At 39.2% G+C, this 15,922-nt stretch overlaps 1 protein-coding gene across 1 annotated transcript in view; it reads right to left on the bottom strand.

Annotated features, from left to right (window-relative positions):
• Positions 1-6,001: 6,001 nt before the first annotated feature.
• PRCP (prolylcarboxypeptidase) overlaps positions 6,002-15,922 on the bottom strand; it is an 82,067-nt gene continuing 72,146 nt past the window's right edge. The window contains exon 9 of the mRNA XM_010362877.2: positions 6,002-6,758. Within this exon, the coding sequence (XP_010361179.1) occupies positions 6,542-6,758 (217 nt within the window). The 3' untranslated portion in view covers positions 6,002-6,541. The remainder of the gene's footprint in view (positions 6,759-15,922) is intronic.

Here is a 15,922-nt window from a genome sequence, read left to right as displayed (position 1 = left end):
TGACAAAAATAAATGAATAATAAACATGTTGAGCTGTATGACCTTGTGTTGGGATTCACTCAGGATGGTGGCAGAAATATTAAAGGGAAATATTAGGGAAAGTTATAGGGAATAGTCACAAACCTTTTTGGAAGACCGAAAGGTTACATAGCTTCTAATAGTTGAACAGGCTGAAGGCAGCCGGTTCTTACCTTAGAGCATTAGGTCATAGGGTAAATACTACGGACAATAGAGGCTTCCCCAGTTAAGTCGGTTTACCCTACCTCCATTAACTAACCTTTCAGCCAGATGGCCCTCTCCAGGGGGAGGTCTACCAGGAATATTGCCCCCAATGGTATTTACTTTAAACCGCAGTACCTGAGCTTTAATCATTCGTAGAACTACTCTCTTAACCATGTTAATTATCCACAAGTGTGTGGACTCAAAGCTTCTGTTGTTAATTGTATACTAAATAAATGCCTGGAGTGCAAACTGCTCAGGCCGGCCGCAGTGACAAACCTCTCTTTGGTGTGCAGGCGGTCGGACACTCAGCAGGACTGGCAAAACAGAATATCTGTGTGTCAATGTACTTTTTATTCATCCGTTGTTTAGGCCAGGTCTGTGGGCAGACCCCTGCAGCTAATGCCCTCTTGTGAGAAGCAATACCTCAACCTTGGGCAAGTAACTTTCACATTTGAGTTTCTTGTTAAAGATGTTAGCCACATTAAACAAACACATAGAGCTAAATGATCCCAAGATTGCTTTTCAGGTCCGCTGTTGGAAGAAGATTCTATCTTTCCATTCCCATTATTAAAGGTAGCAAAGTTTATTGGCACCAATCCCCCCCCATCTTTTTTTTTTTTTTTTTTTTTTTTGAGACAGGGTCTCTCTCTGTCACCCAGGCTGGAGTGCAGTGGCATGATCATGGCCCACAGCAGCCTTGACCTCCCAGATTCAAGTGATCCTTCCACTTCAGCCTCTTGGGTAGCTGGGACTACAGGCATGCACCACCATGCTCAACTAAATTTTTTAAAGAAATTTTTTGCAAGGCAATACACGATATTGCCCAGGCTGGTCTGGAACTCCTGGGCTCAAATGATCCTCCCGCCTCAGCCTTCCAAAGTGCTGGGGTTATAGGTGTAAGCTACCATGCCCAGCCCCAACCCGTTCTTTGACTCCTTGAATGGCTGTGTTCAATGTTCTGTTTCCACCTAACATCAAGGCAAAATTACATTCAACTGCCTTGACAGAGAGTTCCTGCTTGATAGAGTGGAAGAGGGAGCCAGGCACATGCACTTCAACTGAGGGTAAATCAGAAAGTCCAAGTTCCAGAGGTACTGAGTACTGAACATCCCCTTTCCAAAATCCAGGGAAGCCAAGGGCACGAGGTCACATGGGCACATCAGAGCTCTGAAAGGTACATGGCTATACAAAGAGATCAACAGAAATCTTGACCTTTCTGCCCTAAAATGTATTCATTAAATACAAATGTATGGAGGGCCTACTGAGTCCTGGCTGCCAGGACCTGTGCTAGATGCTGATTATTAGAAGGAATAAGACATATTCCTTGTCTTCAGAGAGCTTGGCTTTCCTGAAAACAGGGTGAGAACACTAAGCAAAATATTATAACTTAGGATATGTATACCAAATTAGAGGTGGTCAGGTACTGTTTACAGTGCTAGAAAAGAAGACAGACAATCCCCCCTTGGTGGAGTTTACATTCTGGCTCACACACTAAGTGTAAACCTGGTTCTGTGAGGGCACAGACAAGGAATTACTTCCTTTAGGAAAGCTGGGAAAGACTTCAGAGGGAAGGTAATCAAATCGTTCTGGGCTTTAAATGATGCACAGCAGTTTACCAGTAAAAAACGTATTGGAGGTTGGTGCTGAGAAAGGAATTTTAAACAGAAGAGCAGTATTTCAGAACGATGAGAAGTTTGATATAGCCAAAGTGCAGGGTTATTAGGAAAGTGAAGGGTGGCAGTAAAAATGGGAAATGAGTCCAGAGAATTAATTTAAGGAAAGGCTGTAGTGGGGCTCAAGTGGTGTCTTGGATCAGTGGAGTCATATGTAGAGGAATTAGGATGTTCGGGTATTTCTTTAAAAAGTGTCAGGGTAAGCACACTACACTATGAGCTCCTGAAGTATGTTTCTCAAACACCAGCTCCTTGAGCCCATACTTTGATTGCCATCTACTCACCATGACTCTCCAGCACAGACTGAGTCAAATTCCATTGACTTACTAAATCTTTCTCCAATTTTTCCACTTCTCCTCGTCTCCGTCTCTACCACTCTAGTCAAACCTACCTTCTTCTCTTAACTTGACAACTGTGACTGGGGTCTCCTACCTTACTTGCTTGTACCCTACAATGCATACTCTACTCTATAGCCAGAGTAGTCCTTTTAAATGAAAATCTGTTCATGTCACTCCCCTGATTAAAGCCCATCTAAGGTTTTTCATCCGTATAATTCTACTTGAATGAGCATTCCCCCTGCCCATGTCTTCATATTCATCTTACGTTACATTCTCTGTGGTTGTTTGCCTTCCCATTGCAGTGGCTTTCTTCAAGTTCCTTCAATATGCTACACTCAGGGCTTTTGCACATGTCATTTTCTGCACTCCTCTTTCTAGTATAGCTCCCATTCATCATTTAGATCACAGCTAAAATGTAGCATATCAAAAAGACACTGCTATTCCCCTAGACTACCTCACATTGTCTAAATGCTAAACATTTAACATTTATGTTATGACGAGTTGAGACCATTAGATTAGAACATTTAGCAATTAATCTCTATTTCCCTATTAAATTGCAATTAATGTCCTAATAGCCTCAACTCTTCGTAACATTTATAGTTGTACCAATTCACTGTATAATTGACATTTCGTGTCTTTCTCCCACCAGAACATAAACCTTATTAAATTAGGTGCTGTGTTTGCTTTTTCGCCATTGCATTTTTCAGGTTTTAGACCAATGTCTTATGCCTAGGAGATGCTCTGTTAAGAACAGAAAAAGTTGGCCAGGCACAGTGGCTCACGCCTATAATCCCAACACTTTGGGAGGCCGAGGCGGGTGGATCATGGGGTCAGGAGACGAAGACCATCCTTGCTAACATGGTGAAACCACATCTGTACTAAAAAAAAAAAAAAAAAAAAAAAAAAAATTTGCCGGGAGTGGTGGCGGGCGCCTGTAGTCCCAGCTACTCTGGGGGCTGAGGCAGGAGAATGGTGTGAACCCGGGAGGCGGAGCTTGCAGTGAGCAGAGATCACACCACTGCACTCCAGCCTGGGTGACAGAGCAAGACTCCGTCTCCAAAAAAAAAGAAAAGAAAGAGTTGTATTCTCATCACCATTTCAGAGAGTCACATACTATTTATAGATAAACAAAGAAACTATTTAACTTCATTTGTCCCATTATTTGCCACACTTGTTCAACTATGGGTATAGGTCTTTCTACTACACAAGTTACTGGCATTTTGTTGGATACCTGTGCTGCGAGAAACACTGTGTGATAGATGTCGTGTGATTGAGTTGACTGAACTGCTTCCCCAGTCCTAAGAAGTATACCTTTGTAACTGTGTTTTCATGGCCCTGTACTTCCCTAACCACCTGAGAGTTGTGCATTTGTGAGGCATTGCTCCCTCAGGGGGTTGAGGACACCATTCTAAGAAGTCCTTATGGGCCTTGTGCGAGTACAGAAAAGGAAGCTGGTCTGTAGGGGGAGAATAAAGCAGTCATGGGAAGAGATGCACTAGGCAGGGCTCCCACACTCAAATGAGTCAGGCAGGATGACAGAAGTAAGATGAACTGAATTCAAATTCAAATTCCGGATTCTTTCAACTAGGGGCTCTCAAAGTGTGATGCTCCAGCACCACCTGGGAACTTGTTAGAAATGCAACTTCCCAAGATCCATCCCAAGATATTTTAGAAACTCTGGGACAGGGCTCAGGAATCAGCATTTTTACAAGCCCTTTTGGGTAATTCTGATGCACGCTTTAGACTGCCTACCAAACTGTAGACATCTGACGAACAAATCCAAACCAGCCTGACAACAGGTCACCTCTGTTGAAAGTGAAACAGAACACAGCAGTACTGATTTTTAACGACTTTCCAGACCCTAGTTCTAGTTCCCCGTGATTCCTAGTAACCCAAGTCCTGGAGCTGATCTTGCAGTTTCAAAAAATTTCTTTTCCTTAAGCCGGTTTTGTGGGCTTTTGTTGCTTGAATCCAAACAAAAAGAAAACTGTACCAGTAAAATAAAGCAAACAAACAAAACCTGCCAAAAAGGAGCCCCAGTTCTGCCGCAATTTTGCCAAAAAGGAGTTGTGAGGCCTTAGACAAGTTCCTTCTCTCTAGGCTACAATTCTATCCCTTACAAAATGATGCAGTTGAACTGGATATCTCAGGGGCCTTTGCCCTCTACTATGCTGGCTTAGACACTGGCTCCTCTGGATAACCTCTTGGCGCTACAGATTCCCTAAGAAGGTTTTCCTAAATTTCTTTAGGAGAAATTCTTTCTAAGCTCTTGGGAGCTGAAAAAAATAAAAATAGAAAGCACTCAAGTCTCTATGTCTCTCTTTTCCTGTCAGTAAAAAGTGCAGTTTTATTAGAGGGATGCTTTAAATAATAAGGCTTATCTGACACTCCAATTCTTTTTCATTTCAAAATTAAACTTTAGCATATTATAATTGTACTCACTTCAATTAAGGCTGTTATCTATATCCCTAAAATGCGTACAGTAATAGGATACAATTATGCTTGCCAAAAAATTCTATTTTTTGCAGTTTGTTTCTTCAGAATAATGTAACTCATCCAAATAATCAATATTAAATAAAATGGCAAAGTATTTTAAAGATTCTACACAAGGAAAAAAACCCTAAAACTGTAAAATAAATTGTAAGAATATCCTCTATTAAGCCCATAAACCCTACATTATATAATTTCTTAGTTGACAAAGAATAAAAACCAGTATTGTTCTGGCCCTTAAATTCCCACCCAAAGAGATTGTTCTCTGATGCTGAAACAAAAATAGTAACCAAATGCTTTGATAGACAACTCATGACAATGAGAACTAAAGCCTTCCAAATAAGACAAAGATTTTCCTGTATCTCCCAGATGCCAGGGAAAGTAAAGGAAATATTTCAGCCTTCCATCCCAAGAATGAACTCTATATCTGCACTTAAAAAAAAAAAAAAAAAAAAGTGCGTTAAAAATGATCAAGCTCAAGGTACAGTTTTTTAAATGCAGAAAATGTTCCCAAGGCAGTGTGAAGAAAAAAAAATTATTGAGAGAAAATGAAAAGAAACAAGGAGGAAGAAATCTTTCAACAGAGTAGAAACTGTTAGTCTCTTTCTCTCTCTCTGTCTCTCTGTGTCCCTGAAAGGTTTTGATCCAACCCTATTTGTTATCCTAGAAAAGCCCTTCTGAAGAAAGGTCTCAGTGTAAGAACTGCTTGAAAGAAGCCAACCCCTTGGAAATAGGAATGGCTTGGCCATTTATTAATGTCAAATATGCTGCCTGCATGAATTAGTCAGCTTGTCTTTTGGAAGTCATACAGAAAAGTTCTCGTGCACCTGCCTGTTAGTGTCTAACACTTCTGGTTTTAATGACAGCAGTAACAACTATCAGAAAATAAAATTTTAAAAATTTAAAAGCTGAATATTACTATATTCTACTTTGGGAATAGCTGATTCATCAATTTTTAAAGGCTTCTTATGGAAATGTAATTAGTGACTACAGCATAAAGCTTGCTCAGATTTAAAAAGACAAAACAGAGTCATTTTCCTAAACTGGCAGAATTCAATCAAATTACCACAAAACTGACCTTAGAAACAAAGAGAAATGGAGCAGAAAAAGGCCAGATTTCTTACTGGCAGTACCACAGTGGCCAACATCCCAGAACTAAGAAAAGCTGCCAAGTGGAAGAGAAAAAATTAAAGGACTTTCCAAAACCAGCTAAGCCCAGTGCACACAGCATTCCCAACAGCCGGAGCCGGAGTGAGCTTCAGAAGCAACACACAGGTATAAGGTCCAGCTGTATTCTTTATTTATAGCACAGTTCAAAGTCATTAAATCCAGTACAAAAGAAATGGCTCTCACTTCCTGCATTGGCACCAGACATCCTACCAGCTGCAATTACATCATTTTTTATCTATCTTCTGCTTTTACTTTGTGTAGGGTAGGGATGGGGACTTACAAATGGGCTAAAGAGACTTCAACCTCAAAGCCAAAGAGAAATCTCTGCTTGCAGAGATACAAAGAAAGTAACTCTCCCTCTTTATGAAAAGCAATCAGGAACTCTGCTCCAGTTATGAAGGCCACTGATGGTGTGGGAGAGTTATCAAGAAGATTCTTCCTAGACGTGGTGCAAAGACAGTGAGAACCCAGGAAATCACATTCATGGGACAGTTGCTTTTACCGTCATCACCCTCTATTCTATCTCAACCTTGGCCCCATCAAATCTAATGATAAACAAGAGAAGGTAATTACATGTAGAAAACCAAAGTGAATGGGAATGTGGTGGTGAGAACATAAAACAAGAAACTGAAAACAATCAAAAGTTTCTCAGTGCTGCTTTCCTGCACGGTCATAGAAATCTCTGATCCAATTCTTCATATGTCTGACTTCCAAGGCGCGGGCTAACAGCACAGACGTGGGATCTAAGGCATTCTTGGCGCGCAGATCTAAGTGGTGGGCCCCCTCTGAGATGGTGACCGCAACCAGAGTGTCTGTGATATCCTTAGTTACTCCACCTCCTGACCAGGGGTCTAGTTCACCATTGCTGCAAGTGAAAAACAGAAGAAAAAATAAAGGTGTTAGTTTTTCATATCAACACAAAGATAAGCTAGGAGAAACCTATTATATGTTTAACACCTAAAATTATAAACTTGTAACCTGGGGGATTTGATCTGAGGACCTAATTTATCATATGGAGAGATGATTCATACTGGAGTTTTGCAATATTCCTGTAACCAGGTGCAAAAAAAAAAAAAAAAAAAAGGAAACAGAGATGATTGAAGGAGGTGTTCCCATAAATCAACCTAGATTATACTGGGATATGAAATTTAGAAACCTTAATTTCAATCCTGATTTCATCATTCAAAAGTTATATAATGCAAGTTACCTGACTCAGTTTCCTCATCTGTAAAATGGAGATAACAGGCCGGGCACAGTGGCTCATGCCTGTAATCTTTGCTCTTTGGGAGGCCAAGATGGTGAATCACTTGAGCCCAGCTAGCCTGGGAAACATGGTGAAACCTCATTTTCTTAAGGAAGGGAGGAATGGAGAAAGGGAGGAAAGAAGAAAGGGAGGGAGGGAGGAAAGGAGGAGTCTGCATTTTTTATCCAATACAGTACAGTACTTTGGGAAACAGGATAGTAGATCTGAAAAATGTCACTGGGATCTGGAATCTGAAAATTTGGGCATTACACAAAAATCTTCATTTTACATCAGCTTTAAAGTTAAGGAAATGATACTAGGTTATTAGTCTCGACTGGTTCACACAACACAACTCAGAATAATGTAAAGATAATCAGTCACTAAAACTGAGTATTTAGTTTAACTGAGTAAAAAATCCAATACAACCACAGAGAGCATCCCTAATAATATTTCTGAATAGTTTTGTTGAGATATAATTCATCTACCACAGAATTTGTCCATTTAAAATACACAATTCAATGGTTTTTAGTAACTCAGAGTTGTGCAACCAGCACCACAATCCATTTTAGAACATTTTCATCACCCCAAATAGAAACCGATACTCATTAGCAGTCATTCCCCACCTTCCTGCCTTGCTCTCAGCCCCAGGAAACCATGAGTCTATTTTCTGAATCTATAGATTTGCCTATTCTGGACATTTCATACAAATGGAATTAAATAGTAGGTGGTCTTTTGGAACAGGTCTCTTTCACTCGGCATAATGTTTTCAAGTTTCACCCATGTTGCAGCATGAATGAGTACATGTTCCTTTTTATTGCCAAATAATATTTCATTGTATGGATACATCATATTTTATTTATCTCTTCATCATTTGATGCACATTTGTATTGTTTCCACTTTTTGGTTAATGAGTATTGCTCCTTTGAACATTCACATACAAGTTTTTGTGTGGATGTATGATTTCACTTCTCTTAGGCATATACTTAGGAATTTTAGGAATTTCTAGGACATACGGTAACAGCCTATTGATTAGCTGCCAGACTACTTTCCAAATGGGCTACACCATTTTATATTCCCAGTAGCAACATTTGAGGGTTCCACTTTCTCTACATCTTCAACACTTATTATTATCTGTCTATTTTAGACACTCTAGGCTAGTAAGTATTAAACGTTATTTCACTATGGTTTTAATTTGCATTTCCCAAGAGACTGATGGTGTATAAACATCTTATGTGCTGACTGGCCATTTTTATATCTTCTTTGGGAAAATGCCCAGTCATATCTTTGCTCATTTTTTAACTAGAGTTATATATCTTTTTATTTTTGACTGAGAGCTCATACTCTCTTAACTTGTGTGTTGCAGAGTAAGAAAAACATGAGCTTTGGGATCAGACACACTTTGGTTCCAGTCTCAGGTCTGCCTCTCATCTACCTAATCTCATGGAAACAGATTCCTTAGGGAAAAAACTGGCACTGAAATACCTGGATCTAAGTACTCAGCCCATTGCAAACATTAGATCACTTTCCCCTTGTATGGCACCTCTTGGCATATCTTTATCCACATACCACTTGAAATAACTTACAGAACATTTTTATGTGTGTTCTGATATTTGTTTAATGCAAACTCCGTTTTGCTGGTATTGTTTACAAAGCCTTACCTATTCTAGATACAAGTCCCTTATCAAATATATGACTTGCAAATATTTTCTCCCGTTCTGTAGACTATCTTCTAACTTTCTTGATAGTATCATTTGCAGCACAAGTTTTTCATTTTCATGAAGTCGATTTATCTATTTTTTTTCATTGTTTGTGTTTTTGGTATGGTAACCAAGAAACTGCTGTCTAATCCACGGTCAAGAAGAATTATTCCTATGTTTTCCTTTATGAGATTTATCATTTTAGCCCTTGATCTATCATTTAAGCCTTTGATCTATTCTGAGTCGATTTGTTATGTTATGGTATGAAATAGGGAGCCAACCTCATTCTTCTGCATGAGGATCTCCAGTTTTCCCATCATCATTTGTTGAAAAAACTATTCTTTTCTCAATGAATTGTCTTGCTACTTTTGTTGAAAATCAGTAAGCCATACATGTAAGGTTTGACTTCTGGACACCTGATTCTCTTCCACTTGTCTATATGTCTATCCTTATGCCAGTATCACACTGTATTGACTGTAGCTTTGTAGTAAGTTGGAAATCAGGAAGTGTGAGTTCTTCAAGTTCGTTCTTCCTTTTCAAGATTGTTTTGGCTATTCTGGGTCCCATATATTCCTATATGAATTTCAGGATCAGCTTGTCGATTTCTATTTTTTTTTTTTTTTAAAAAAGGCCAACTGGAAATTTGATAGAGATCACATTGAATGTATGGATCAACTTGAGGAGTATAGTCACCTTAATAGTATTAATTCTTCTAATACATAAACATGAGAGGTCTTTCCATTTAAAGGAAGCAATTTTTAATTTCTTTGTTTCCAATGTATACATCTTGCACTTCTTTTGTTAAATTTATTCCAAAGCATTTTATTCTTGATACTATTTAAATCAAATTTTTCGCTAGTATAACATATTATGCATAGATTGCATTCGTGTTTACAAAGCCTTTCACATTTGTTCATTGTAACAACCCTATGAAGTAGGTTTAATTACAATTATTTTATAAAAGAGAATACTAATGCCCAGAGAATTTAAAAGGCTTGCCAAAATCATTTGACTTAGCAAATCTGAGATTCAAGCACAGTTCCAAAAACCCTAGTCCAATGCTTAATTTTATACTACCCTGCAATTCAGTGGAACCATGACTGCTGTTGGAAGTCGACAGCTCACGCTCTCTTGTGTGCTGCAAAGTAAGAAGAGCATGAGCTTTGGGATCAGACATACTTTGCTTCTAGTCCCAGGTCTGCCTTTCATCTACCTAATCTCATGGAAACAGATTCCTCAGGAAAAAAAACTGTCACTGAAATACCTGAATCTGAGTATTCCGCCCGTGGCATGTATTAGATTACTTTCCCCTCAAATGGTACCTCTTGGCATATCTTTACCTACATACTACTTGAAATCACTTATAGGACATTTTTATGTGTGTCCTGATATTTGTTTAATGCAAACTCCATTTTGCTGGTATTGTTTACAAAGCCTGAAATAAAAAATCTTCAAGCTCACATTATCAAATACATGAAATTATTCCCATAATTTGCATAATCATCAAAAAACTTCTCAACTATAAATACAACCTATATACAGATGACTACCAAATAATGTATCTAGCCAGGATTGTCCCCTAAACTTCAGAATCAGAGTTCAACTGTGTACTTCACATTTTTACATGGAAGTCAAATTAGACACTTGGCAGTTCCTGATGCTCCCCAAATGCCAACCAGCTCCTCCTGCCATCTTCCCCAATCTCTGTCAATGGGAAGTCTATCCTTTTCATTGTTCAGGTCAAAAAGTTTGATGTCACTCTTTAATCTTTTTGGTTTCACTCTTTAATTTTCTCATTGTTTACCACACAATCTGTCAACAAATCCTGTCATCTATATCTTCAAATATATCCACAATCTGACCATTTTGCATTACCTCCACTGCACAACCCTAATCTAAGTCACCATTATCTCTAGCCTGAGCTACTATTACAGCCTTTTAACTGACCTTCCTGCCTCTACCTTTGTCTCCCTGCAATTTATTATCAATAGAGCTGCCAACCTGATCCTGTTAAAACCTGAACCAGATAATGTCATTCCTTTTCTCAAAAAGCTCCAAGTTTTCCCATCTCATTCACAATAAAAACCTAAGTCCTTACTAGAACCAACAAGTTTCTACATAATTCGGGCCCTCTGCTCCCTCCCTGATTTCACCTCCTATTGCTCTCTCACTTACTAACCCCACTCCAGCCACACTGACCTTACTCCACCTGAAGAATAGGCTGGGGACACTTCTCTTTCAAGGCCTTTGCCTTCAGTTAATCCTCTTACTCCACCAACTTCATGGCTAGCTCCTTTACTTCCTCTATATCATTTTTTTAAAGTCACCCCTTGATGAAGTCTTCCCTGGTCACTCTAATAAAATATTTCAACTGTTTTCCTTCCCTATGACATTTTACGGTCTCCTTCCCCGGTTTACTTTTTTCTCCTTGTCACTTATATCCTTCTAACATATTTATAAGTTCTATCTTGTTTCATTTCCTATCTCTCAAACTAGAACTCCATGAGAGCAGAGATTTTTGTCCATATTGTTTATTTCTACATCTCCAAGTTCCTAGAAGCAGACCTGGCTCACAATAGGAGGCCCAAAAAATTTACTGAATGAACTTAAAAAGTGTCTAGTTGGCTGTGGCCTCATACTGGATGCCCATCATAGACATCTATAAATACACATATGCAAGTTCATAAACATGCTGTAAATCACTTTGGTACTTTTTACGTGGGAAAGAAAAGTTCATATAAACAATTAATACAAATATAAAGAGACTGACCTTCAGCTATGTGTTAATAGTGGAAAGAACAATGAATTCATTCACAGCAGATCTAAGTTGTACATTTTTATTAGCTGCATGACTTTGGGTAAGTTACTGATCCCTGTGAACCTCAATTCTCACGTGGATTATAGAAAATAAAATGTTTTTTAAGAAAGATAATACCCTTCTCAGATAGAACTATTGTGAGGCCCAAGTCAAATAATATATGTGAAAATAAATAAACTACTACACAAACGTGTGATGTCATTATAGTTATTACCATATTCTGTAAGCATAATAAGTATTACCACCACCAAGAGGCAAATAAATCATGAAAATGTAAATGTACAAATTATATGAGAAAAAAAAAATTAGGTACTTTAAGTATATGTGTGTTTGAAATACAATTTAAAATTGCCTGTCCTGGCCAGGCATGGTGGCTCACACCTGTAATCCCAGCACTTTGGGAGGCCAAGGTGGATGGATCACTTGAGGTCAGGAGTTCGAGATCAGCCTGCCCAACATGGTGAAACCCTGCCTCTACTAAAAATACAAAAATTAGCCAGGCGTGGTGGCGCATGCATGTAGTCCCAATTATTTGGGAGGCTGAGGCAGGAGAATGGCTTGAACCTGGGAGGTAGAGGCTGCAGTGAGCCGAGATCATGCCACTGCAATCCAGCCTGGATAACAGAGCAAGACTCTGTTTCAATAAAATAAAATAAAATAAAATAAAAATTGTCCTCTGTTCAATTGCAACTTAACATCATTCTTGGGGAAAAAAAAAAAAAAAAACTACACTCTAGAAGCGTGCTTTTTTGGTTTTATTAAAAACAAAAAGAAAAACTCATGTAAAACAGAAGCCTCAGTTTTCAACTACCAGGTAAACTTTTAAAGTAAACTACGTAAGGATTTGGATTCTCTTAAATTAATAAATCGCCTTAATCGTTATTCCAAATTGACAAGCCCAACGCAGATAGGAAATTCTCCATTATTTGCAAAACAAAAAAGCTATCCCAACAGCCACATAATAAGCAAACTGCATTTGATTTAAAAGGTCATCTGAAATAGCCTAGTGGCTTAGCAACAGTGTTTGGAGTTGCTGAGAGACCTAAGATGCACATGGACTTGAATTTCTTGGTCCTAGATGTGTGAAAACTAAACCAGTCATTGGGAAATCTATTAAAAAAAAAAAAAAAACTGGCATTCATGAGAGGATCTAGATGCCTGGGTAAAATTTCCCCAACAGGGAGCTTCACTTAGTCACTGGCAACAATTAATTTGCCTGAGAAATGATGTTAAACTAACCAGCTCCTCAGGGACTCCCTTTTGGATTTATACTAAAATAACTGAGAATGACTGTTGGTAAAATAATGTCTACAAGTTGGGAGAGAAAATAAATCTCCCCCCAAAAAACAACTGTGGAATAAAAAAAGAATTGCTGTAATGAGACTATTAACAGGTAAACAAATGTTTACTGAGTGCCTGCTATATATCAGGCACCGACTGGGCACGGGACTCCACAGTGAACAAAGCAGACAAAATCTCTGTTGCTTATTTCCACAATAATTTGTTCCTTGAAACAACCCTGTTGGGTACTCATTATTATTCCTAAGTCATATGAATTGGCAATTTGCCCAAGGCCATGCAGCTAATTTAGGGAAGAAGAAAAATGGCATCAAGGTCTACCTGACTTCAAAGCCTTAACTGAAAAATCTCCAATCCAACAATTAAAGATTAACCTTCCCAACCAGAAAAGCAATCACACCTGGATTTGTGTGAAGCAGACTAAGGAGAGAAACCTGGAAATGAAGATTAAGATACTTTCCACAGGGCTCTTTGGACACTTTCTTTTTTTTTTCTTTTTTTTTTTTTTTAATTATACTTTAAGTTCTGGGATACATGTGCAGAATGTGCAAATTTGTTACATAGGTATACACGTGCCACGGTGGTTTGCTGCACCCATCAACCCGTCATCTACATTAGGTATTTCTCCTAATGCTATCCCTCCCCAACCCCTGCCCCGCCGACAGATCCGAGTGAGTGATGTTTCCCTCCCTGAGTCCATGTGTTCTCATTGTTCAACTCACACTTATGAGTGAGAACATGCAGTGTTTGATTTTCTGTTCCTGTGTTAGTTTGCTGAGAATGACGGTTTCCAGTTTCATCCATGGCCCTGCAAAGGACATGAACTCATCCTTTTTTATGGCTCATAGTATTCCATGGTGTATATGTGCCACATTTTCCTTATCCAGTCGATCATTGATGGGCATTTGGGTTGGTTCCAAGTCTTTGCTATTGTGAATAGTGCTGCAATAAACATACGTGTGCATGTGTCTTTAGAGTAGAACGATTTATAATCCTTTGAGTATATACCCAGGAATGGGATTGCTGGGTTAAATGGTATTTCTGGCTCTAGATCCTTGAGGAATTGCCACATCGTCTTCCACAATGGTTGAACTAATTTACACTCCCACCAACAGTGTAAAATCATTCCTATTTCTCCACACCTTCTCCAGTATCGGTTGTTTCCTGACTTTTTAATAATTGCCATTCTAACTGGCATGAGATGGTATCTCACTGTGGTTTTGAGTTGCATTTCTCTAATCATCGGTGATGATGAGCTTTTTTCATGTTTGTTGGTCACATAAATGTCTTCTTTTGAGAATTGTCTGTTCATATCCTTTGCCCACTTCCTGATGGGGTTGTTTTTTTCTTTTTTTTTTTTTTTTTTTTTTTTTTTTTTTTTTTTTGAGACGGAGTCTTGCTCTGCCGCCCAGGCTGGAGTGCTGTGGCCGGCTCTCAGCTCACTGCAAGCTCCGCCTCCCGGGTTCACGCCATTCTCCTGTCTCAGCCTCCCGAGTAGCTGGGACTACAGGCGCCCGCCTCGTCGCCCGGCTAGTTTTTTTGTATTTTTTAGTAGAGACGGGGTTTCAGCGTATTAGCCAGGATGGTCTCGATCTCCTGACCTCGTGATCCGCCCGTCTCGGCCTCCCAAAGTGCTGGGATTACAGGCTTGAGCCACCGCGCCCGGCCGGGGTTGTTTTTTTCTTGCAAATGTGTTTAAGTTCCTTGTAGATTCTAGATATTAGCCCTTTGTCAGATGGACAGATTGCAAAAATCTTCTCCTACTCTCTAGGTTGCCTGTTCACTCTGATGATAATTTCTTTTGCTGTGCAGAAGTCTTTAGTTTAATTAGACCCCATTTGTCAATTTTGGCTTTTGTTGCCATTGTTTTTGGTGTTTTAGTCATGAAGTCTTTGCCCATGCCTATGCTTGGACACCTTCTTACTCAGCAACCAGAAACATTTTATAGCTAGTGGCCATGAAGTACACAGAACAGACACACCTGTGGCTGTTCCTTTACTTTGGGAGTGCTCTTTCTTCAGAAAAGTAGGAGAATTTTGAATTTTTTGATAACTTAAAAATTTTTGCATTGTATTTCTCATACCTAGCAAACTATAGAAAAAGATTTCTTTGTAAAAGTAGACTTGCCACTGCAAAAAGATAAACCAGCATCTTTACACAGTCTTGCCTTTAAACTTTCACATGTTTCTGAAGCCTTCCTGAGCTGTGTATTTCATTCATCATCCTTATCAACAACAGGCATATTTACTAGGCATTCATTATGTGCCAGTCACTGTAGCAAATGCTAAAGATACAGAGATGGTTAAGATGAAGTCCCTGCCAGTGATAAATTCACAATCTCATGGGGCAGATAGAAACACAAACAGGTAACTACCACATGGAGTGATAAGCAGTACTTACAGGTGCTACTAGAAGTAAGGGGGAGGTAGAAACCTATCCTCCCTTATGGAATATTTCTTGGAGAAGGTATGAAACTTAAGGAAAAAGGAAAAAGAGGATGAGAAAGGACATTCAGGGATAAGTATACAGTTCCCTGTGGCTAGAACATAAAGGGCAAGGTGACGAGTATACTTTCATTTATTCATTCAACAAATATTTTTTGAGCGTAGATATTTGCCAGATCTGGGCCAAGTACTTTGATGAGCTCTTTTGATGCACCACAACAACTTTATGGGGTAAGTGGTATTATTATTCTCACTTCACAGAGGATAAAACTGAGAATCAAAAAAGCTTACGACAGCTCACTCTACCTTTGAACAGCTCTTCCTGAAAGTCCTTTCTTACACTGAGCTAAAAGTTTCCTTTTTTTTTTTTTTTTTTTTTTTTTTGAGACGGACTCTGGCTCTGTCGCCCGGGCTGGAGTGCAGTGGCCGGATCTCAGCTCACTGCAAGCTCCGCCTCCCGGGTTTACGCCATTCTCCTGCCTCAGCCTCCGGAGTAGCTGGGACTACAGGCGCCCGCCACCTCGCCCG

This window comes from Rhinopithecus roxellana, chromosome 15 (genome assembly GCF_007565055.1).
Source record: "Rhinopithecus roxellana isolate Shanxi Qingling chromosome 15, ASM756505v1, whole genome shotgun sequence".
Lineage (NCBI taxonomy): Eukaryota > Metazoa > Chordata > Mammalia > Primates > Cercopithecidae > Rhinopithecus > Rhinopithecus roxellana.
This window is presented reverse-complemented; position numbering and strand designations above follow the sequence as displayed.